The sequence below is a fragment of the Pholis gunnellus genome (assembly GCF_910591455.1).
Source record: "Pholis gunnellus genome assembly, chromosome: 2".
Taxonomy (NCBI): domain Eukaryota; kingdom Metazoa; phylum Chordata; class Actinopteri; order Perciformes; family Pholidae; genus Pholis; species Pholis gunnellus.
Genome location: NC_136536.1, coordinates 16,289,980 through 16,315,996, shown reverse-complemented (window position 1 = coordinate 16,315,996; position 26,017 = coordinate 16,289,980). Strand labels below are relative to the sequence as shown.

General features: G+C 40.4%; 1 protein-coding gene across 1 annotated transcript in view; it reads right to left on the bottom strand.

Moving 5' to 3' along the window:
* The window catches only part of LOC306701615 (TOX high mobility group box family member 2-like), a gene marked incomplete at its 5' end in the record, with an annotated part of 74,376 nt that overhangs the window by 6,178 nt on the left and 42,181 nt on the right, over positions 1 to 26,017 (bottom strand). Inside the window, 2 exons of the mRNA XM_079166971.1 lie at positions 2,125 to 2,355; positions 17,655 to 17,906. Of these exons, the coding sequence (XP_079023097.1) occupies positions 2,125 to 2,355; positions 17,655 to 17,906 (483 nt within the window). The remainder of the gene's footprint in view (positions 1 to 2,124; positions 2,356 to 17,654; positions 17,907 to 26,017) is intronic.

The window sequence follows — 26,017 nt, the reverse complement described above, 5'->3', positions numbered from 1 at the left end:
CCTTTCAGCTCCACAATAACACTCCTATCAGCATAGCGACTGACATTAGTGATTCACCAGAATGGTTGTTGTCGTTTGGCTCATTAGGATGCGATCCCTGCCTGTATATGAGTTTTGTTTGAAACTGTCTTCCATATTGTTAGTGTGATATACAAACCTCTGTTGTCATACAAATAACTGCTGCTGCAGTGTTTGAAAGATCTCTTTCCATAAAGAATGTGGGCTTATATGGATGTGTTTTTGCATGCAGGTGTTTTTTCGAGGCATTGTCTGTGTGGGATGTAGAGAGTCTGAAATGGGGCTATTAGCTATACGAGCTATAGATAAAATGATGTCTATTATGCAAAACAAAAAGTCTTGTTTGTCAGTCGAAAACCAAAGTTTGCATGCATTGTACTTTTTATGCAGGGCTAGATATTATCTTATTTTATACTCCTGCTGATGCAAGCACTGGTGCTGATACCAAAATAAAATATTTTATCAATACTTTACCCTTAGAAAAACACGTTTCTTTCTACAAACCCCTTTTTTCATTTTGCAAAGGAACACTTTGCCTTATTAAAATACTGTAAAATTGGCAAATTGTTGATTTAAATCAGCTTGCAATCATGCTTTTGTTTCTCAGCAATTTTCCAGACACATTGGGTCGGCCCTAAAAGCACTGAGTTTTGATACACGATCCTATTTTTGTGTGCTCGATGTACATGCCACAGAGCTGATGCTCCAGAAAAAAACGTTTGGAAAATATCATATACTGGAATACTGCCTTCAGACAGTATCCTTTCCGAAAAGTAAACCTTACTTATCCAAAGAGAATTGCTAATAGCAAAAGAAGCTAACAAATGTAGTTTCTCTAGGAGTTGAATACCCATAACACAAAACACCATGACCCCCAATAACTCTGTCATCATTAGCATATTACTGTTGTGCTGGAGTTGACATTAAATAGCTACAAAAACAATAGACCACTCTTCCTGGATAGCCAAGATGCCCTTCAGCTAAATCCAAGGACGAGCCGATAGTGAGAGAGAGGCGGGGGGGGGGGGGGGGGGGGGGGTCACTAATTCTGTATTCTAGGCAGGATCAAAATAGCAGGCGAGAGATATAAATAAGGAGGGTGGAAATGAGAGGTTCACACATCCCTGCTTGTCAGAGGGCCAATGAAGATGCATGATGTGGAGGCATCAGCTATGAAGACTGGAGGGACACAGGAAGTGTGGATTGTACCTGGGCCTGGAGCTTTGTGGGAGTTTTGTTTTGGCAAAGAAGGTGATTTTCACTTTTTCCATTATATTTTTGGAAAACCCTTTTTAGCTACACTGCTGAGAAAAACTCAGAAGAAATCTTTACATTGTGAAATTTGAAAACAAGTGGAGCACCACTGAGGGTTTGTTTTGCAGGTGAGCACCAGCACGTGGGTGTGAGTGAATCTACCCACTGCATAAAAAAAAAAGAAAGATCTCCCCAGGTGCATTTCTATTTTTCCCATATTGACCCTTTTTGCCTGTAAAATGCCCAACTTTGTTAGTTTCAGACTGTTTTACAGCTGCTGTTGCACAGAATACTCCCCCAACCGTCCCCTCCTTCCCTTTGCTTGAATTAAATTTAGAAATGAAAATCATTTTTGTGAGAGTCAGGGGACTGGGGATAAACGGATGGATTATCTTTAGAGAGAGAAGAACTAGCTCATTAAGGTGAGCTGTATCTCACAGCAATGTTCTGGTAATTACACAGCACACAATGCCAGGGAGAGGCTGCTCGCCTGCTGCAGCACACATGCCATCTACTGGTTAGAAGAGAATGTGTGCGTGGTATATGTGTGTGTGTTTGTGTCAGTGTATGTGCATTCATGTACATGTGCACTTGTTCTTTTGTGTGTGAAACACTTTCTGTGTAAGCATAGAAAATGTATGTAAATGTCTACATGGAGTACTACATTTGTGTACATTTGTGCAGAAATGTGTCAGAAGAGGAGGTGATAGTCGTTCCTTGCACTTAAAACGTCATTTTTCTAGTCTATAACATGTATGATAGTGTGTTTGCAACCATTTACACCACATCTGGTACAGATTGGCCTTCATCCACTTGATTGTTTCATATATTCCAGGTCTGAGTGTTTTGTACCTGCTTCTGTTCCTCTCCTAGGCTGTCCCACATGGAGGCCACAATCTTGGAGACGTCCCCGAAGGTGGCATTGGGATTTTGTCCCTTGATTGCCGCCTGGGTGTCTCTGAAGAAGAGAGCATAGGCAGACACAGGTTTCTGTGGCTCGTTGGGGTCCTTCTTCTTCTTCTTCTTTTGAGGTTTGGGTTTGGGCTTCATCATTTCTGCTGAGGCCCGCTTCTCACTGCTTATCTGGAGGCAGAAAGAGGGATGGAAAGGGAAGGAGACGAGATAGAAAGAGACAAAGACATTGTTGGTCATAAATCAGTTCATGAAAATAACAATTTTGCTGCTGGATAAGATACTATATATTTAAAAAAAAACATTAGAATAAAGTAATGGTGCCGAGCATCATTGAAAATAGCCAACTAGAACATTCAATTAACGCTGAAAAGAGGGTTAAAGCAGCAGAGTTCTGCGAAGAGCAGCTGCAGCTTGTTCTGAGAAAAGAAAACAGATCAATTTACGGCCATGGGTGAATGAAGACTAACAGGATGTCAGTGAGACAGGTTAGCCTCTGAGGGGGGTAGGGAGGTGTCGTTCAGGAGAAACTGGCCAAATATGGGATCGGCGGAACAGAGTCCTGGGCGAATTAAAATATTAGAATCACTTGATCAGTCAAATTGCTGGATTCATGGGTATTTTCAGGTTTGCTCTCACTCTTTATTTTTTACTCTTTCATTTAGATCACAAACAATTCAAGTTTCTGAGGAAACCATAAAAAATAAAGATTAAATCTATATGTTTCATAGGATGTACCCAGTTGGTCTGTCAACAATAACACACTGCAATCTCACTACATTTTCAGGAGGCAAAAACAGCTCACATCTGTGTGATGTACTCGATCAAATACACATGAATACATTTTCATTTTCCGTGCAGGGCTTTGACGAGGAGTCAAATCCAGGTCACCTGATCCTGGTTGTGATTCTATATGGAAATTTCCTTCTTTGCTGAGGAGAGAACACATCAAGCACGGGAGAAGGAGGGAGAGGAAGGGAGCGGCGAGGGAGAGAGACAAAGATAAGGAGAAAGAGAGAGAAGAGGTGCAGCTGAGTGAGGATGGCGAGGAAGAAGTGACGGCTTGATGTTGCCATTAGTATCAGTGGAACATCAGCTAAATTTCTTGGTTGCTATAAAGGCAGGAAATAACAATCCAATTTCCACCCATATAATAGAAGATATAATGACATACGGAATATATAATGATATACATTGGTATTATGTGAAATGAAGGATGTTTATGTGCACTATTTATGGGTGAGGGGTTATTGAGAGTTATTCAAATATTGCTTTGACTGAAGTGAGAGTGAACTCCGTTTTTTGGCAAAGGCAGCCCATATCCAAGGCCAAGTTCCTATTTCATCAGGTTGCATTTTAGAAATTTTAAACAGCTTTGAACATTCTCTTTTATAATCCGCTGATCCTGGGTTTCAGTGTTAAAACTCAGCAGGGAGGGAGAACAAACCATGAAAAAGATTTGTCCCCGCGCACGAATCAAACAGCAACTTGAGGACATTTAAAGACGTTCACATCCGTCTAATGCATACTTATCACGGGATTAAGCAACAGCCATGTTTTCTCCTTTAACTGTCAATTGGAAAACAGGAAATGACTGCCTTTGAAAATTGCATTGTTTCAGCAAAGCATTTGTAGCCAAACAACACACTGTATTCTACACAGCATGAAATTAACTAATCAAAATTCAAGGTCCAGGAGCACATTTGGCAGCTAAATAAAAACTTCAAAATGGCTTTTGTGATGTGTGGAAATGAATGGATGTTCTCATTCAGGGTGATGCGAAAGTATTGCTTGTCTATTTCACAGCTTACAGGTAATATTCATTTTTTTGTGACTACGCCTGGTTTCATTAAAAAATAATCATCCCTCACTTTTAGGCAATGAGGCAGAAGACAGGCATTTGAAACGACATCTGTTCCACTCAAGCCTTTGAAGTAGAAAATAGAATAAACTGAAGGTAGAGCTAATGGAATGACAAAATAGAAAAAAGAAGGCTAAATAATCTGCAGGAAAATTCACATGTATTCATACAGAGGGAAGAGCAACGGCACACAACAGCTTGCAGCTACATGCAATCAACCAGGAGAGCAAGGAGCATATTATTTCATTTCTTTATTTTCCTCTCTTATTGTGTCTCTCATTGTTCATGTTTGTGAACTTATAAGAGGCCAGAAGAAATATCAATAAACCCGAAAGACTGAAAAGAAAACAGATGGCTCAACATACCGTATCTCTGAAAAGAGCACAATAAACCGAAGCTCCACTCAACAGTTACAGGACAAATCTATCTGTTAGATACAAAATGTATCTGGGATTTTCAATTTACTGTCTTGTCAACATTTACTGCTGTCAGTGGTTTCGTACATTTCCCAAAAGACCTTCAGAACCCTGAATAAATGTTGTCTAATTTTTGTAAAAATGAAAAGAAAGAAGCTAAAGCCTAAAGATCCCAGTGTAGAAGTGAACCACTGCATCACCTGGAGATCAAGACAGACAACAATGAAATTAAGGAACAACACTGTTCAGTTAAAATGACTCATATATTGGAACCATTGGTTGTTTTGCTGGCTTTACAAATGATTGCTATAGTGCAGGGGTCCCCAAACCTTTTCCTGTGAGGGCCACATCACTGAACATATCGTTTGACCTAGGGCCCGATTATGGGGCGGGGGGGGGGGTGCTACGTGCAGGTGAGCGACTGTTGCATCGTGCGCGCGGATCGGGGCGGAACACCGCCGTGCGCGATACAGAGAGCAGGGGAATTGAAAACGCGCGACCATGTAGTGACAGACATGACATGCAGGCGTGTAAATAAATTAAGCACAAGTACTCGTCCTTCAAGTTCCCGTCTCTCGGCTCTTCTACTTCTTCTACTCTTCTACTTCTACAGGGTGCGCGCATGACAGCTCTCATCTCGTTCGCCCCCTGGTGGTTGGCTGATTCAGGAAGCGTTTGATTTGATATGTAGCAGAGCACGTATTTTAAACGTTAATATCGCAGACGATCATGCTCATTTAATCGTGGCAGCCAAAATCGTGATCGCAATTAAAATTCGATTAATTTTGCAGACTGAAAAAAAATCATAATGCGTCTCTGGTATTGTTCAGGGGGCCGGACCAAATGTGGAGGCGGGCCGCATCCGGCCCGCGGGCCGTAGTTTGGCGACCACTGCTATAGTGGATAAACAAATACCCAGCACATATCCACTGTATCAAGCTTATTTTCATCTGTTTTCTTATGCCTGTGCAGAGAACAGTAATGATTATGACAGCTGTTGTTGTCATTTGAGGAAAAAAAGACAGTCACATCCCTTATTCATAACGCAACATCTTGTGGCTGCACTGCATTCTGGTCTATTTTCTGATAGTGTCAGTGGAGAGATTGGTTATCTGGTCCTCTTCTACGATGGACTTCTCCCTGTGTGACTGTTGATGCAAAATCTGTAAAGTCTGTAAAGTAGCTCTTTGATTTTGATGTTCTGACACTGGATCCTGACGTCTACCATTCGTATTCTGGACCTTTGGACATTTATCTCCTGTCCTGCATCTCTGTACTTGTGCTGGAGGTATCATGATGTGACATGATGTCACATTTCATTTCAGTAACATAAACCGCAGCGAACATTTGAAGAGGTCTGCTTTAGGTCATTGTCTTCTCTTGCTCTCCTTTGACTGTTTTTTTTTTTCATCTAAATTCCATTTGCAAAAGGGGAACTGGCAAAATAGTGTGACAAAAAAAAGTGAACAGAAAAAAACACCATTTTACAGACCATGAACTCAATCCCTTTCTTTGAGACTTCTCAAATGTTAAATCTAACAAAAGAAACCAACAAGAACTCAGCAAAAAAAGATCACTTAAGCTATATTTTAAAGACCACAAGAGATGGACAAAAACAGCCTGTTGCTAGGTAAGACCACCATGTCCTGTACAGAGCAGTACGGTCTAAATATATTTTGTAAACAGGTTATTAATTTACTAGCAAAAGGCTGAACTATAGAGTCAGCCTTAGCTTACTCATCCCATCAGCGTTTCTGTTGTCTGAGGGGTGGTGGATGTGGGGAGACAGATAGGGAGGAGGGGGTAGAGTAATTCTGAATGGACAGCACTGCACTGGCAAGACAAGATTAGAATTGACAGCCTGATAACTGCGTCACTATCAAAACAGCAGATAGAGAGAGAGAGAGAGAGAGAGAGAGAAAAGGAGAGAGGAGGGAGAACGAGGAAGTGAGAGAGGAGTGTGAGATGCAAAGGAAAAAAAGAGAGGGTTGATGTAGGGAGAGCAGATAAAATGAGGAGGGGAGGTGGAGTGATGTAGAGAGAAGAGGGTTGATAACAAAAAGAAGGACGGGTGCAGACGCAGAGACGGACATAGTTTAAGAGACATTAAATTAGACAATAAAATCAGGTAATAGTATGGGAGAATATAAAAGTGTTTGTCCAATCACAGTCTCCTGAATATATGCATCATCATCATCATCATCATATACACTGAGCACCAAAGTGGAGAGTGCTGCATGGAGCATTGATTTCAAAAGGCCATAAAAACAAACAGGAACTACTCAGAGGTGATGCACAGATACACTTTCTCTTTTCCAGTGATGGTCATTATACCAAAGCATGATATAGAGCACAACACTGACTCAAATCTGAATGGCATTCACTTCCAAAGTCTATAACCCTTCTGCAGATTTCAAGCCAAACAACTGTAATATGGGAATATACACATAAGCCCTGGCTTTTAGTGTGTTGTACAGTTTGTGTTACAGAGTAAGTGTGCAAGCATCAACAGAGAGAACACGATAAACCCATTTTTACATGCTAGTCTTTGCAGGGAAATGTTGTCTGAATGTGCACCGGCCTGAAGAAAGAGACAATGTACAAGAACCACTCGGCAGCCGACTGTGATACAGAAGAGGCTCTTTAAAACAGCAGTTCAAGAACATCAATCAAAGACTGGTAGTGAAATAATGTTTGATCAAGGACCGACTTGGAAAAAAGCCAGTAAAAGTAGTTTAAACCAGGGGAGTTTCTCAGTAATGAAAGTGCATATTGCATTGTTTTTCTCAGTATTTAGTTGCCAAAATGTTAAACCTTTTAAAGTATGCTTTTTAAGAGGCATGAAAGAGGCTTATGACATGCAGTATACTGTCAATTAAAATGATCACTCTGCTTTGGTTAAAGGTGTTAATATTAAAATTCAGAGCATCAATATAACTATAACTATTTTCTATGTAAAAATGATAGTGGAGTTATGTGTACTTCAGTAGAGAATGAAGTCATTCCCCCTCTGTGTGTGTTGTTAACAGAGCGTATCTTGTGCTTCGTATAGCTTGTTAATGCATATGACTCTGCACTGCGCTCATATGGCGGTAACCGTCTGTTAGCGCCATTAGTTGCTAGCTGCTGCTCAATCGTCCCCATATTGAGAGCCGTGTGGAAGCAATCCCTCAATTTTTTTATTCAAAGTAGTGTGGATGGGTCAGATATATAATATTCTCCATATAATGTTCTCAAAAATTCCCGCAATGGAAACAAATTAAATGTCCTCGGTATGTACACTACTTTCTGCGAACAATCCCACTATGCAATGATAAGAAAGCTAAAGTCATCCAACACTACACCTGTCCGTGATAACACCAGATTATGATCACAACACAATCTCAATTCAAAGCTCACCATAGCATTAAGAGCTGATTATTATTATTATACAGGGAGAGGGCAACGAGTGAACGAGGGACTGATTTCGGACACAAAGCTTTTGCTAAACATTGACCGCTGTGGTCACAAGTGGCAATCACAGATTTATAGCAGCTTGCTTTCGTCAACGTCAATTTGAAGGAACTGGCAGCAAAACCCTGTTTTAGTGTATTGAAATGAACAAGCTTAAACCTGCAATAATGGATTTTGACCACTGTTTTTGTCCACCTGATGGATCTAAGTTAAGTATTTACACTCCTTTTATTGAGAGGGAATTTTTACATTTGTAAAAATGGTATATGTGGGACATTGTAATAAATCTCAGTACAAGCGCAGACCTCTCCGCGCCAACATACTGAAGAGAAGCACAGCTTAGTGCAGCTGTTAGAGACTCTAAGCCTTTGTGGGTTTATAAATAGATAAATGTCCGTGGTTAGAGAAGCAGCAGTGAGAATAATGTAATTTTAAGATGCCATGTATAATTTTTCTGCAATTTCCACCACCAGCTGTAACTCGCAGCCTTAAAGAATAAGTGGGTTCCTGAATGTTGTGCAGTGCAACAAAAACATAAGAGCACGAAGTTACAGTGGCACACGCCTTTCATACAAAGTCAGCAAGTTTAAAAATGTAAAAGCATGTTTGTCAACTGAATCATCCATCACGTTGTTAGCTGCAGCTTGGGAGGACGCAGGCAGCACAGAAACGTATGAAAAATGATGAATACAATCCAAAGTTTTTCCAACATCATGTATTTGAAATGAATTACAACATCAAGTCTTCCCTACTTGAGTGTGTGATCTGATGATTTTTGGAGCGGAAGAGAATAAATGTTAGAGTGGGTTTTGAGAAGGAGTAAGCAAGTCTTTGTTAAGTTTCCCTAATTAGGGCAGGGGATCAGGTGGGCTTACATTTTTTGTTTTTACTACATGCATTTCGGTGAGTTTAGATATCGGTTTCACCTCACATTTCAAAGTGCCCCTGTGTGTAATGCTGTCAAGAATGTGGCCTTACAACATGTTGGCAGGCAAGATGAGAATGTAAACAAAGCTGTTTGAGATCTGAATGATTCAACTTTCTCTAAACTAAGACTGCCTGTAAACGTAATGGTTGGAATCCAAAATACAGGATGCTCGTTAAAATTGTTTGAATATTACACAACGTGTGATAGTCAACTTAAACTACACCTTCCTATAATTCATTCATATCTTATTCTACATGTCAATTATTTTACAGTCACTGTGTTAGTTTTGTCTTTGTGTACTCCAATCATCTAGTTCACCATGATGCTTAATAGATTAGAATATGTCTTAAAATACATACTCATCTGGAAGCGATTACAGCCCCATGTCAGACTGCCCATCTGTAAGCAATGAGCAGGACTGCATGTCAAAGCCGCCGCACAGATCTCTGAGTAGAACCAGGCACTTGTCGAGAGAGCAGCACTCATCAAATAAAAACACAGACAGCCCGGCCCAAACAATAATGAACCGGAAGTGCAGATTCATGATTGTGATCTAAAAGACATCAAAGGACATCGGTGGGCATCGTATAGACCTGATCTATAAAGAGCCCATTATGGAATTTGTATTCAGTTCTGGTACCATGCCATTACAAAAATACAAGGTTTTTATGATGTGTAGTATGTCATTAGTGTTTTCAGACATGTGGGCTGGCAATGTGGATTTTGATTCAGACCAATATTCCAATATTGCAGCTATTTTAATTTGAACTCAAGCCCAAAGCCACTGCTGAACTAAGCCGCATGATTTATCCGACTCTGGAAAATGACTGACAGCTCTGAGGAGCTCCTCCCTATGAGCTCTGCCTAAGAGCTCTGGACCTACTTAATCAGCCTAAAATTGCAAAGTTGAGGCCCTTGTATTTGGTAATGTGGTGAAAACAGTGGCAAGTGAGAGCTAATTAGATTAACGGTAGTTTAACGAGCTGTTGGGGGGGGCCCCCGCAGATTGGATTTTAATAAATAGTGGCAAAAGCATCTGCTATGCACTTCCTGGCTCTGCTGGCATCCTAATTGGCCCCAGTGGGTTGCTGTAGCTCAGCACTGCACCACACAGTGCAAATTAGAAGGGGGAAAAAAGCTAAATGCTTGTCCTCAGTCCAGGTAAAATGGTCTTTATGATTGTATGGCTTCACAGGCATTGCTTTATTAACAAGAATACAACACTAATACAATTTCTAAGACTTTTATCACCACAGAACATCCAAAAAATGTCCATCCAGCAGGAGAAAATATTTCAAAGTCCAAATAAAACAGTTCGGACATATTCATCTTTTTCTATTGTTTGTTTTCAAGATGAAATGTTCCTATCATGAGGTCTTTGTAGAGGCAACAGCACAGAGAAAAAACAATTAATCAAACATGAATGAGCGACCATAGCAGGGTTATTTCCATAGCAACAGCCAGAGGGGACAACTTGAACCCTTTAATGTGAGCTGGTGATGTCTCTTTGTAAACATCCGCACAGCGGGGGGAGAAAGCCAATGAGAGAGCCTGGCAACAGAGGCATCACAGGGCAGCAACCTCTTGGTAACAATCGAAGTTTCCATTATCTAGTGTTGAAAGGACCTACAAGTGCTCTGAAATATTGTATTCGGGAGCATTTGGAGTTGATAAGCGTCTCTGTACTACTGTTGTTAAGTGTCCAAAAACATTGAGGTAGTTTACAGTCAAGCCCGCAGCTGCAAAAAACAATATGCAAATGATCAGGAAAGAGGGATATTTCAAAAAAGAAGTTCATTTTTGTAGACACAATGTTTTTTGGTGCTTGAAGAATCACTGAAGAACCGACATCAAAGCCTTTTATACAAACATTATTCCTCTTACATCAGGCAACAAATCACAGTCATAATCTCTCTCATACTCGTGTTTTATGCAACCTGCAACCAGTAGGCTCGTTCAGCTTCCAGCTGTGACCAACAGAAAGCAGTACGCAAGTGCACAAACAGTAATAAACAGCTATTACCAAGGTCACTTGTTGGTGGCCATAAAGGCTCTAGACTAATTGTCATTTCACAAGTCTCGAACAGGGGTTAAATGCTGTCAAATCAATTTGATTTCTTTGTCTACTGATGTGATGGAAATAGATTAGTCAATCTCCTCAAATCTAAAAAATCTAGGATTTTAGAGTCACAAGAGTAATAGTGCGTGAGGCTGAGGAGAAAGCCAGAGAGCTCAGGAAGTAACATCACTGCAGTCTAAAAATGACTGGAGCAGCATGCAGTATGCAGTAGTAGAATAGTAGTTCAGCACACCACAATGGGCTCAGCATGTAAAAGGGAACAATCTAAAGCTTAAGTCTACAACACATTAAATTTCAATCTGTTCTCAGTGAAGTGCACACAGACAATAAAATCCATAATTTCAAAAATAAAACCAGTCTTTTAAAGCTAAAAAAAATAAATAAAAAAAGGATATGAACCGGGACTTTTTCGCTCCCTCAGTGCTGAAACAACTCATGACTCAATGACTGGGCACTAAGTGGAGATTGGCAGCGCCAACGCTGGCAGGAGCAGGTATCCGTAAAACCTTCCTACAAACACTTTTGTCCCAAACCTCAGTGGCTCCTTGGGCGAGAGTAATGGCTTCTTTGCACTGGGCCGTGCCATGCTATTGTAGAATCACAGAGCGGTTAATTGAAACAAATGACTCTAATAATGGGACATTATCCCCACAGGCTGGCTTTGTGGTGGGCCTAATTAGCGTTGCGGTGGTGGCGAGGAGGACGAGTCACCATGCTGATCTCTCAAAGGAAGCAGCAGAGGCCCCCCTTTCTAAGTGGGCACTGGGCAGTACAGGATTTTCCTACTTGCAGCGCTAAAGGATGTCGGGCATTTTTCAAAACCAGCGTGGCAAATGTAAACATATCTAGTCAGCCCCGGGTCAGCCGGCTCCGAGACTGAGTCCCGCTCTGCTAAGCGCTGCTTGCTGTAGCTTCCTGACTGAGCCAGCTCAGAAGGTTGGAGGACAGAGCAAATTGACTTTTGACGAAATTTAATTCGGGCTACGATTTAAGATTACTTTCTTTATTGATGAGACTGTGGACTCTTTTTTTTAATTCATCAATTAATAACGTGATTTATAAAATGGCAGAAAATAGTGACAAATGCACATCACGGTTTCCTAAAGTTACAGTTTTAAATTGCTTGTTTTGACCAATCAGCTGTTTAAATCTCAAAGGTATTAATGATTAGGTTTTAAAATCATATAAAACTGCTTTATAAATGTTTTAGATTTTCAAAATAGTTGCCAATTAATATTCTGTTAACTGACTTAATTGATTGATCAACTAATAGTTATGATTATTGCCAACTCTTCACCTCATTGTCCTCTCGCATGTCATCACGTTACCCTTTGGAGCGGCAATGGCCCGTAACTAATATGACAACATGAGATATTGTCATCCAGATGTATTTTGATCACCACTGAAATCTGTTTTTGCCATTGCTAATTGTTTACCCTTGTACAAGATGATCCCAGAAAGTCAGCTGTAACGCAATGTTCAAATCTCTGTGACCAAGCTGTTTTAATTATTCATTAGTCGTAACAGTCGCCTAAGGTTATTTGAATTAGTGGCATGAATATTCATGAGCAGCAATGAATGTGCATTTGTTTTTAATGCTCAATCTGTTAATACTCCTCTTCATTACTCCACTCCGAAGCCTGCATAATAAGCTGCACAAAACAAAGCTTTACTTTTTTAAAGCACAATTCTCTCGGAAGCCTATTTGTTTCGGTTTAAATGAAACGGGAGTGCCCTACCAATTATCTCGCTGTCATTTCTCTTGACAGATACAAGACACATTGTTCACCCCTGTTGTGGAGTGTAGCACTGAAGGGCATCTGTCTTTTTGTGAAATGAAAAGCCAGAAACAGAAAACATTTCTACTGTTACAAAAAGTGATTTATCTGGGAACGTCACCGAGATGTCATTTCTATCCCAGTGAAAGGCAGTAGAGCAAGCGGGTCACATGAGATATGTCTAAAACCTACAATGGACAAAAAGATTGCTGTTTCAATAAAAAAAGAAAGAGAGAAAACAAACACAAGAAATCCAGCTACACTGAGCATGTGAAGTCAAGTCAAACTGCTATTTCTTTTCTTTCTTCTTTTCATTCTTGATTAAGTTTATTTTAAGGCAGTCCTTCTCATTATATAGTAGGATAGTAGGCCACTGGATTTCACTGTGTGTACTGAATACACTGAACACTTTCAGTGTACTATCATTTCTATGCATTATATCAATGTATTTAACAGGATATGACAAGTCTGTGAGCAATGTTGATAGGCTACTCTCAACATTGGATCTTTTTAATGGCTGGATTGGGCTTCTATCTAACTATCCCTGTGCTGTTAAACACAGCTGTCAATATCGTTTTTATGTTGCTGCATTAAAATAGTTATGGCCTTTTTTTCCCGCTGTCTATGTCCTAAATGCCAAGTGATGCAAAATAAATTTCCTTTCACAGTTTAAATGAAGTCAAGCTCATATAACCTTGTAGCAATCAGTGACTGACAAAGACTGATCCTGGAAATAGAGCACACACATACACATACTGTACTTCTGCACTATTGCACAGATATGCACTAGTGCACTCAGTGTTTCTGTGTCATACATTTGAAAGGTGCTAAATACGGAACAGTGTTGGCCTGAGGGGGAACTGGAGGGTGGGTGCTACGTTTATGCAACGATGCCGACAAAGACTCTTTTAGCTAATGTTTTGGTTTTACCACTTGATAATGTATTGTTTGGTACAGTCTAAAACTGTTGCAAACCCGATTTCCAGCAGCGGTAGAATTCACAAAACAATCCGAATGTATCGTACAAGCTCAACACCAAACGACAGAAAAACAAATTTCGCAACTACCTGGGGAAGTCAAACATTTAGCGTCTAAAGATCCAGAATTTCCCTCAGGGCTTTGTTGAAATTGAACTAGATCTGAAAGGAGATTAAATACTACACATATTTTCATCAGGTGGCCACCAACATGAGTCTAAATTAATGTCCGATAACAAAAAAACAACAAAAACCCAAACAATAAATACAAAAAAATATGTTAATATAGCCTTAAAAATGAATAACCAAAGCAGTATCTTTAACTGACAATTCCAATGATATCAAAACTATGGCTTGTCACATCTTTAAAAATCGACCGCCGATGGCCTGTCACACATCACGCATCTTGCCAAAAATATTAATATAGCACCACATGTTTAACAAAACTGAACAAACTTCCCACCAGGAGTCATCTGACTGAATGTGTGACTTTAACTTGTAAAACTGGCAGCTGCTTTTTTGACAGCAGGGGCTTTCCTCCTCCGTTACCAGCCTCATTACGCTGGTAATGAGACTGGGGCTGGTGCTCTGTTTCAATATTTAAACGTGCTGGCGCCCCTCAAGGCTCCATGTTGGGGCCGTTCTGCAAACTCCTCCATGACCCCTCATTACCATCTGCCGGTGAGTGTCCCTCCTCCTTTATTTTTTCAAAGTGCTAGATCTTGCTTGCATCTCCCCCCCGGCTGTAGCCTCAGCCAGACCCGAGCGATCAGGGGGCTTGTTGAACATGGGACCCCTGGGTGCCACCTTTTCCCCAAGCGCCGGGGTGGCAGAAACACTGACAGCTAAGGGTGAGACGGGGAATCTCCCTCTGCAATGAGCACTCGCGTGAAGATACGTTTACATTTCGCAGTATCCAGCCATCCAAGACTTGGCCCTTTCTTCCTTGAGCTGACAGAGTAGGTCAGCGTTGCAGGGAGGAGTTAAGAGAATGTAAAAGCATTTCTGATTGTCAGCTCTTTCTTTTATAACGCCAATGATCCTTCTGCTTGTTGGAGTCCTTGTGAATGGTGCAATTTCAAGTCTGAGAAATGGTTCAAAACTGGCAGGTAAGACTATTATGAACAACACACGACTGCAGCAGAAAAGATCAAACCCAACACCTGAACAAAGTGCCGGTTCTGCCAGTTGAAAATAAAAATAGAAAAACCAAACCGCAATGTACATAAAATGTTCAAATGTTGCATTGAGTATTAATGCAATACTCAATGCAGTTTTTACTATTTTCTTCCCCATCTGCTGCGCTTTTAATTCACCAGCTAATATTTCTGCTGTCTGTGGAGTCATAATTAGATGGCAAAGAGGAGGTTGTCAGAGATAATAAATTTAGCTGAAAAAAAAAAAAAAAACAGGGCTCTTGTAGCGACATATGCTGTTCTGCTTGCCAGAAATCATTAGATTATTATATAGTCAGCTATAAATGAGCAGAAATTACAGTCTTAAAAACTACCAGGAAGAACTGATGCAAAATTGTGTGCGTACAGTATGCAGAATGAAGATGATGGTCAATCCACTGCTCTCACTGCTGTAATGATTTAACTGTGTTTGCTGTAGGATCGATGTGCGCTGAAAAAGAGAATCCCAAAGCAGGGAGAAGTTTACAGAGCGTTAGCCTCGGGCTAAATGTTGTACAAAAACCAGCAACAACATCCCTTGAGATGAAGCGTATCTGTTGCTCCAGCTGAGCTTGTACTTGTAGGAGGTTTATATGCGCTCTGAAGGATAGCTTTTATTGAAGAGGAGTGTATCCTTAAGGTAACTCTGTTGACTTTTCATTTGCTTCTTCAGCAACGGTGAAAGAAGACAGTTGAACGATTAGCGTTTTGGTTTTCCAGCAATCTCCTCCAATTTTGTGGGTTTACTGAAAGGCTCGTGTTAATACAATACAGCAAAGGTAAAAGCTTGTCCCTTTATTTCCAACCCCGGTTTCACAGAGAGCCTATTTCCATTTTACCCTTATTATTCTTTAAGCATTCGGCAGGCATAAATTCAATTTTCCTTATTATGCCTTTATCAGTATGAAATTAAGGTTGATTGACTTTGTTGGGGCAACATCAAATGAAACATCCCTAATGGAACCAAAATGAAAATAACGTCATCTTCAATTGCTTTAAAATATTTCTCAATATACAGCCTACTTTTCTATTCCGCAGCCTCAGAAATAAGCTCCTCTTGTCCCAGGAGATAATAAATGAATTGAATCACCCCCCCCCCCCCCAACTCCAACCCCCACCAACCCCCTCCTTCTTCCTTATCGGTCATCTATTTTTCCAGAGTAAGCTATTACTTGCTGGGGTTGCTAGGCAACAAGAAATATTAATAGCAGCTATTATTAGCCAGGCTCTGCTAGAGTAGTACTAAAATGTGGAAGTGGGAAACATGAATGTGTTACATAAATCTCCGGACCTTTCACTGTGTGTGCAAGTCTCTGTTTGTGCGGTGATTTATTGCAATGACGGTTCATTTATGAGAAAAGGGGGTGTGAAATAAGAAAATGGAACATTACCCTGAAGGGCTATTTGAAAATAAATAATTGCAAAGGTGAAACAAAAGCTGTTTAAGAAGCAAGCCCTCCCTCTCCGTTTCCTTCGAGAATGCTACCGGCCTAAAAGGGCTGCTTTGTTACATGTACTGGTGCGTGGACATTACATTAGTATAAACTTTATACATGAATACTGCATACATGCATCGAGTTTGTATGTTATTATCCTCTAAAATCAACTCATCCAAATGATTGTATAGGATTTTCAAAACCAGCCATCGACACTAAAAAGCAGATTGACTAAAAATGTTCCCGTCAACAAGATATTTCACCTGCACCAAGCGTATTCTGCACAGTAGCCAATGGATTGTGACCTAATCCTGAAGACTGGCTTTAATGGAGGCCTTAGCTACCACCCACGGAAAAAAAAAAATGAAGCTTGCAATTTATGCAGTTTGATTCTGAAAATCACATAAGACCTGATTAACGGAGGATAAATGCCACGGATGCTCACATTAAAGCATAAATATTCATGATTGAGGGCAGAGAAAAAAAAAAGTAATATTTATGTCAGATGAAAGTATATAACGTTGAATAATTCACCACACAGGCCATCTATAATTCATCTGGTTCGATCCAATGATTAAAGCATTTGAATGTGTTCGCCAGGGGTGTTTACATGTTCAGTCTGAAGCATGTTTAACACAAGAAAAACTCCCTTTACTGGAGGGGGGGGGGGGGGGGGGGGTCCTCAGTATCCTTTTGAAAAGAAAAATCAGCTGACAAGGGATATCCCCTTCTCCTCCTCAAGATTTTCTGTTCAAAACATTTCACCCCCTCCATCCTTTCCCGTTCGTCTTTTGCATCGCCGATCATAACGAATGAAAATGTGCAGCGCAGAGTTTCTTGTTCCCTTTCTTGGTTCACTTTGAGGCAATGAAGTCTTTGAGTTGTGAAGCTGAATTGATATTAAACGAGCTGTGTTGCAAACGTCTCATATTTATGAATGTTGCATGTATTATACACTCTGGCCAAGTTTAGACTGCACTGTCTCAGCTTCCTTGGTCTCTAACCGGGATAATTATCACTCTAATAAAAGAACGCCTTGCTATTAAAAATAAATAACCAGAGATTATTGAGAGCGGCACACAGAAAAATCTCATTTTACGGTTTCATTGCTGCATTGCTGATTTCACGTGGTTGTAGCTTCAATGGAGTTTCAGAAGATCAATAACTTTTGGAAACATTTTAAAAAGACAGATTTTTCCATAACACAAACCTGTGAAACATTCAGAGAAAATGTTCTCTGCGCTGACTCGCTGGCTGACTTCCAGCCCTCTGACCACGGAGACTAATAGCCCACCACAGCCCTTGACTTGCATGATCACAAAGGGCCGCAGCTAAACGGGGACAGACAAAAAGAAGGTGTACTCACCGAGTGCATAGGCCCAGAGAGGAGGTGGGTGTCCTGACCCAGCATGTTGGACATCATGAGGGCGGGCAGCTCGGGGTAGGAGTAGGTGTTGAGCAGGCCGTTGTGAGGCAGGGAGTGGAAAGGGTAACCTGATTCGTGCTCCATGAGGTGCAGCAGAGATGGGTCGGCGTGGTTGGGGGGTGTGATTGGGGGGATCTCGTAGTCTTCATCCCCTGCTCCACCACTGCTGCTTCTGCCCTGACTGGAATAGCTCTGGAAATACAGAAAAATGGTTGTTTTTTTAAGAGAATAAAACTGCAATCACAGCAGCCTTTACTCATATGCTTATTTTTGCTGCATTTGCAGGGTTACAGGAGGCTAATTTGTTACCAATGTGTATTAATAACACAAAGGAAAATGCCAGTGCAGGTCCCAGATAGACTTTCATACGTATGGGAAAATTAGAGTCCCTAACCCACCGACAGTAATTTGCAAATCTTTGGAACGTGGGAGAAAGCGCGGAGAAGAAAATCCACATGAACGGAACATGACAACATAAAACCTGTGTCTCAAAACATTGCAACATTTAGTTACAGCATAAATAAAATAGGGGGCTGGTTTCGTCACTTGAATCTTAAGGAAAACATGCCCACCAGACAAACGTACTACTGAAGTTCAATAGCGACGCAGGAGAGGAACTGCTACGAAACAAAAGATGTTCCAGAGTAATTAAAAAGCTTCATAATTGGCTTTTAAAATGCACCTGTTGCACTTTGTTGTTCACATTTGTGTTTGCAGCAGACACTGAACTGCAGCAGTCAATTCCGACTGTTTTGCGGCAAATAAAAATAATTAGAAATGCAAATTGTTACGCTTACAAAAGTGTAAAGAATTAATTCAACACAAACATACACAGCAAATTAATTAGAGTTAGACAACAACAGCTGCTGTACGGAATAATTTGCTTTAGAAATCTTGACAGCTTTAAAGCGACAAACTGTCAGCCTGCGCGCCTTTAAAATACAGTTAATCAAATTCATTATGTGGAAAAACACCATTGACACTCAGTAGCTATTTTATAATCTCATTATTATGATGCCAATAATATTTTTCAGAAACAAAGAAGTAGACTAAACAAACATTGCATTTCTTATTATGAAATATGCCCAGTAAGTCCAAATGACCCCCAGCAGGTAAAACGGCACAGATTTTATGGTACTAATAAGGTGATACATGAGCGAAGCCTGTACTTGTCTATTCCAGGGCCTATCTTGACATAATATTACGCTGAGAAATATGGTTTTGTGCTCTCAAAAAGCATACTGAGGGTATTCACCAGGGAATGAAAAGCAATTTTGTCAGAGGCAATCTGATGCCAACTCCCCTTTATAATGACTGAAGAAAATTAATCATCACAAATAATATTCCAGTGTCAGCCATTCAAGAGCTTTTTAATAGAATTTTTATTATTCATGTCTCGTGGTACACATCAACTAGTCCGTTCTGCAACATTTCAGAAATCAATTCAATATCATCTTCGTGTAGGCTGTCATCTCGCCTGCCAGTGCAGCAATTCATCTTGCAAACAAATACTTTTAGCAAACAAATGGCAAGAAACGTCTAGGAACAGCTACAATGTCCCCAGTAGCAGAACTGGTGCTTGAAGATAGGATAAAAGTCTCATAATGTGCACTATCATTAGGGAGAAAATACTAATAATAAAAGGGAGTAGTTTACTATCAGGGGGTGATGTGCGGTTTTCTCTTCCCATAACACTTATTCTTGGTGCTTGCTCAGAAATATTACCACTGACTCCTTTTCCCATGATAAAGGTTTTGCAAATGTGTCTTTGTTGTCGTTTATTATTTTTATTGTTAACAAGCATATGCGCTAGGTTTCATTCAATGAACAAATAAAAACAAATCTCACTGGTTTGTGGATCTGTAGCAAATCTGCTGGTTCGAGCTCGTCGAAATGAGTATTCGCTGCTTTTCTTAGTCGTCTATAATAAACTGAATATCTCTGTGTTTTTTTAAACAAAACTAATATTTGAAGACGTCACCTTGGACTCTGAGAAATGGGGATAGTGAGTTTTTCAAATTCTATTTTATAAGCTAAGAGATAAATCAAATTCATTGAGGAAATAATTAGATGATTAATCGATAATGACATTGTTGTCCTCAAGTCTAAAAGACAAAATACGTGGTTTTCCAGTTCTTTTTCAAAACATAATTTTCTGATCTGTCACACCATTACAAATATGATTTGACTGTTTTCTCATCTTCCAGCAGAACCATGTTGAAGTATTGGTTAGGCTTCGGGAAACCACGCTTGGTTAATTAAGGTTAGACGACGATCGTTGTCATAGTTAGAGGAAACCAGGAATTACAATGAACACGGCAGTCAGGATTTTACACATTTGATCAAACGACTAATGCAGCTGTTTTTCTCGGCGAGGTTTACCTTTGCAGGACTGTGAAAACTTCTAAAATTCAACAATCTGAGAAGGGAACATCAGTCTTTGGTTTAACTGCTTACAGCTCATTGACATAGGCACTGCTTCTCTATAAAGCTAGGAAGCTCAACTGGTTCAACCCTTTGTAATCGCGATAAAGATTAAATAAAAGAGAAGGAGAGCGTTAACACGTTGACGTATGTACCAAGATTTAAATGCTGTCCGAGGTTATTTTACGACCGTGCCTTCCATCGCTTTGGTGAATTCATATTTTCTTTACAGCTTCTTACGATGCCCTTGGAGATAAGACACGGGACAAGGACATCACAAGTTTAATATTTTCAAAAATAGATAAATAATTCATAAATATACTGTCTTTCAGGACATGGAGGAGAGTGTATAAAAGAGAGAGGGGTCAGAAACAGACGCCAAATGTTGATTCAGCCCTCTCTCTCTAACCTTCCCCCTCTTCCTTCTAGAGGTGAAATTTAAGCAAATCTGTCATTTTCCTGGACAAGGACGTTCCTTTGGACCTTTGAAGAATCTACAAATCAATTTTTTCCTTATTTTCTTTCTGTAACTTCAACACGACAGCACCAAGCTTCTTTTGTACATCAGTTGTGATAAGACATCAGAACACCATATTGCTTTATCTTAGTTTATAGATGTGAGATGCTGCTCTGCGGCATATTGACAATCATACATGAAGCAGACCCTGGTTCTCTGGGGAAAAAAGAGGATAGAAGATAATTCACCCCGGGGTTGACTTTTGTGGAAGATCCAGAAAAAACGTATACAACGTCTGAAGTTCTACACTTAGATCACCTAAAACCCAAAGAATATAAACTGGTTTTAAGAAAAATCTGAAGCAAAATTTTAACTAAACTCATTGTTTACTTTGAGCCGACAATTATTTACACTCGCAGAGTCAAATGCTTCTTTAATACATCATGCTGTATTGAAGAAGACTTGAGACTAGCAACTGAGACCATAAACTCATATTTATAATGTTTACTGAGGCAATAAATCAAGTAAGAAGTAGAGTCATTTTCTGATAGACTTCTCTACAATCTGACATCTTTTTGCAACCAGAGGAGTTGCCCCCTGATGCCATTAGATAGAATGCAGTTTCACATTGACTTCACTTTACAGGAACGGAGGTTGCGGCCCGACTTGTACATCTATTTGCTTTGAAGAACAATAGCAGCTGAAAATGTCACTCTTAATGAACTTGAGTGGTTTAACTTCCGACCTTGCTGCAGTGGTGTAGAAGTGTACTCCAGGGTGTGTCAGTGCACAGGGACAACACTGTTGGGCTTTGGTTTCAGGTGCAACAGAGCACACCCAGAGGTGAAACAGAACAGAAAGTTTCAACCAGAGAGGTCAGTAAAACACTGCTTTTCAGCCTGGTGTTAAGGCTCTCTTGTAATAATTTCTACCGTAAGAAAGTTAAGTTGATTGGGTATATAATATAGGATATTTGTTGTTTTGTTTAATTGTTAAAGTACAGAAAGTGTGGTACCACTCAAAGATACAAGTGCAACCCTGAATATTTCGCGGCAAAGCTGTATGTGAGAACGCAAAATGGATATTAAATGGACTTTACCCTGCCAGCTCTGTAGTACCTAAGTAATGTCTGATTGAGCCCATGTTTCAATAGAGCCGGTCGTTGTCGTGTTAATGACGTCAAGGATTGGTATGAGCAAATTACGAACCGGCTATGTACTGCTGTGTAATCCACGGCATGTCCTGCCACCGCCATCCAGTAGGCGAGAATGTGTCTGACACAGACAATCTCCTGTTGTGTGCTACATGTATGAAGGGGAAACTCCGGACATTGTCCGAAGTCCATATCAGAAAACAGCTCTCGCATGTAATCCTTGTCGTGGTTTGTCACTATCCTTCGCTTGGTTTGTGGACACAGAACAAACATGTTAACAACCTCATGGCATTCTAAATTCACAAAGGATGGGGGTACATGCCTTGTTAGGAAGGCAAAGCTACAGTAACAGCTGACATTTCACCTTGACATGTAAGCTTTTAGGCTGAAAAGTCTCTTTAACTCAACAGCTCCACTTTGTCAAGTTATCTTAAGTAATTAAGGCAACCTAAGTGTAAACAACTCAATCAGCTCAGCTAAAAGTTTTCTTGACACAAATGGCTTGGAAGATGAGATGAAGTCATTAGCTTGGTGACGGAGTCATTCGCGGCCTATAAGGTGTTTAGTCGAAGACAGCTCATCTGGGAACAATGATGTGTTCGTCAAAGGGAGCAGAATGAATATGTTGCACAGTACACCAGAGAGCCTGTCATGGCTGATGGGGGGGCAAATTGTCCAAAGACAAGAGCTGTCTGTCTTTGATAGACTTTATTATTACAGCTTCAGTGACTGACACACTCAAAGTGTTTCCTGTAATACGAAACACTGAAATGCTTGAAAAAGATCTAATCAGAAAAAAAAACTATTTTTGTGTCATAAAACTGTTAACTTTGAATGAGCATGCCGTGTCCTATGGAAAGTCATCCAGCCATATGCTACTTTGTGGAAAAAAATGACAGCAGCATTATTTTTGGTGACAAACAACAGCTGGCCATGCATACATAAAGGTCTTCACGTCCACGCTGTGTATTTCAGATAGACGGATGGCAACAATAAATCTTTAAAACATCTTATGGGGAATTTCAAAATTCACCTTCAAAGATCAACCTTGCAGAGCCGAGAAAGGGTAAAAATCAAACTCATCATCAGCGGGTGTTGAACATTGCTGAGGTGTGCTGCACAAGTGACCATTACAGCGATGGTCTGCAGGGTCCACAAAGGCTATCTGACCTGGCTTTGAAATGACAAGGAACTCCATTTGGGTGATGTATCAAGGGAAGCAGACAGAGTAGTACAATAGAAGGAGAATGGAATAGCAAACCCACCGGGCTGACTGACAGCAAGACAGAACTGGGATAAGTGAAGTGTGCAAGAAGGGGGGGGGGGGGGGGCGTTTTACCACGACTGATAGTAGCTCAGGGTCATTCGCAGCGTCCGTTACCATAGGTGAGCTGTGGTGTGCTTCAACCAATAGCAAAAGGAGTGAGCTAACCTCTTCCATGCTCCCCCATGCACTGGTAATTCTCTCAAATGTCACATCAAAATGAATCTCATTTATGTGGATAAAAAGGACCTGACTCTCCATTGCAGATGTGGGTGGACCTGTGCTGGATTGTAGCTGAACTCTAAAAACACAGTTGCAAAGGAAGTGTTTTGAAAAGGTGTGGCAAAAGGACTAAGTGCTGCACATTTAAGTGTGTTAAATTAAAATAAAAAAAATGTAAAAGAAATAACTCACAGTTTTGGATCAAAGATGAAGGGTGAAAAAATATCTCTCATCTTTTTACCGGAACCGAGAGAAATAGAAAATTCTTCAATGTTTGAACCAAAGGCTGCATATTTTTTTTGGAATGGGGAGCAATACTGTGGTCTCACACATTTCCTATTCTTATTCATTAGAGAGAATCATATAAATAAATAAAATATGTTGTCTCGTAGTCACTCATCCCCCCCAAGGGAAAATGGAAGCCCCAGTAATCACATATGGCACAATAGCTCGCCCATAATCCCCTTTATTTTTATTTTCATGATGTCACTCTCTTTAAGCCCCTTGCTTTATGAGTCGCAAACGGAGTGGAGAGGGGAGGAGAGGAGGAGCAGAGAGGAGAGGAAAAAGCAAGGGAGGGGTGAAAACAAATGATGTGGATCCCTCATTGTTCTTTCTCTATGCCCTCATTCCAGTCAGGGTAATAAGAGAACATTGTGATTTACTGTCAGTGAAGCGCAAGAGTGCATCAGAGAGAATCCACTGCGGCAGGGGCCATTAAAATAGATTTAACTTCCCACAGTATTAGGCCAGATGTCTACACTTCTATTATATTTCAATCAGCCATGACCTTGGTCTCCATATGATGAGAAAGATCACTGGGATAGAGGGAAAGAGAGAGTGAAAATAAACGGAGAAAACCAATAGAAATATCAAACTACTTAGTCCCACTAAATCCATCTGCTCCACTGTGCAGCAAATACAGAGAGAGGCTGGGACAGAAATAGAGCCAAGGTTTCAAGTTCTCTTAAAAGAGTGTATGAATCATTGAGTGCACTCTCGCTGCTGATAAGTTGCAGTTTTTTTTTTTAGGGGGGGGGGGGGGTACTGCTTTTCTGCCGGGGTATGCATTTAAGGAGGGACCGAGGGAGTACGCCAAAAAGAGTGGGACATCGGGTTGTTTTGATGCTCTTTAAAACCTCAGACATCGTGAAATGTTCAGAGATGTTCATATTCCTCGAACAAGGGGAAATGTTGACATCTCACATTACCATGGGTCCCTCGTGTTGAGCATTTCCCTCAAATATTTTGTCAACCTGTTGTTGAACTCTAAATTCTCTCGATCTCAATAAAAATCATTATGTGTACATTTTTTTCAGAAAATCCTTACTCTGCGGCAGTGTAAGGATTTTCATCCGTTTCAGCTCCATGAAAGCAGAGCAGCGGTCATAGTATGTTCTAGTTCAGAGGCTGATGGTAATTGGACTTATTGGCTGACATGGACTGACCTACATAAAGAACTACCGATCCTTGGTTACAACTGTAACTTACAATCCCTCCTAGCATGGGTGTGTGTGTGTGTTGTGGTGATGTTCTCTGATGTTCCTCCAGCATTGTTTTCAGATATTTATGCCCCAGTGCTGGTTTCGAGTTGAAAACTGTTTTCAGCATGAATTCATGCTACTGAAATTGTACGCTCCCTTGAAATCTAAATAGACACCGTACAATATGTATCTCTTCTTCATTCTTGCGACCTTGCCAGCGGCTCCGTACGGCCTCAAAGAGGGAGTGAGATGTGTGTTGGCGTTTTCAGACCCTCATTTTTCATCTTTCATCCTTTGTCTCAAATGTCCCCCTAACTTTTTCTTGCAGGAAAAGGATGCAAGGGAACAAGCATAGAAAGAGAAACACTTTCACTGAAGTTGGGGGGTTGTAAAGTGAGGAGAGTTTTGCAGTTGTGGCGGTGGGGTATAATGGTGCACTGTGAGTCACTGTTAAGTAACGGTGTCTTTTCACATCAGCATCGCCCACATTGGGTGTGCAGTGCCAGGGTGTACTGAGGTACAGAGAGAGAGAGGGAGAGAGAGAGAGAGAGAGAGAGAGAGAGAGAGAGAGGGGAGAGAAGGGCCCCCCTTGATGGTGGTGGTGTGAGGGACATCAGCTGGTTCTACATGTTAAACAACATCTGGATTTCTATCAATGGCTGATTGACAAACATCAACATAATTATCAATCTTTCTTTTATTTGATTGGTATCTATATAGCTAGACATTTTGGGAATAATTGATTAAAATATTAAAGATTCATACCACCTTCATATCTGTACGCTATAAGATTAGAGTGTCAATCTTCTTCTTCTTCTTCATCAACGTGAATAAGTGCATTTACCTGAATGTCAAACTCTGCCTTTAAGTTGTTTTAACCTATTAGCATAATTCCCAACATGCATTGTATTTCAGATGACATTTCAGAGTCTTCCCTTTTTTGTGATTTGAAGGACGTTGCTTATTCTTGTTAAATGTATTTTTACAGGTAGGTCACATGGTCTTCTCTCTAATCACAATGAACATGCCCACTTCAACCACTTCTCATACTGTGTATTTTTAAGTACTTTCAACAAACATGTTACATCCATTGATCAACAGCACAGATCCTCAATGTGAATGTGGTTTCAGCAGGACAGCAAAAGCTGCAATGAATAATCTGTCATTAACAATACAATTTATATATATATATAACAGTATATATATATAACAGTATATACTCTATATGGACATCTATATACATGCACATACTGTCCATAATCAACCAGTCCATGTATATTCAGTATTTATCTATTTGCT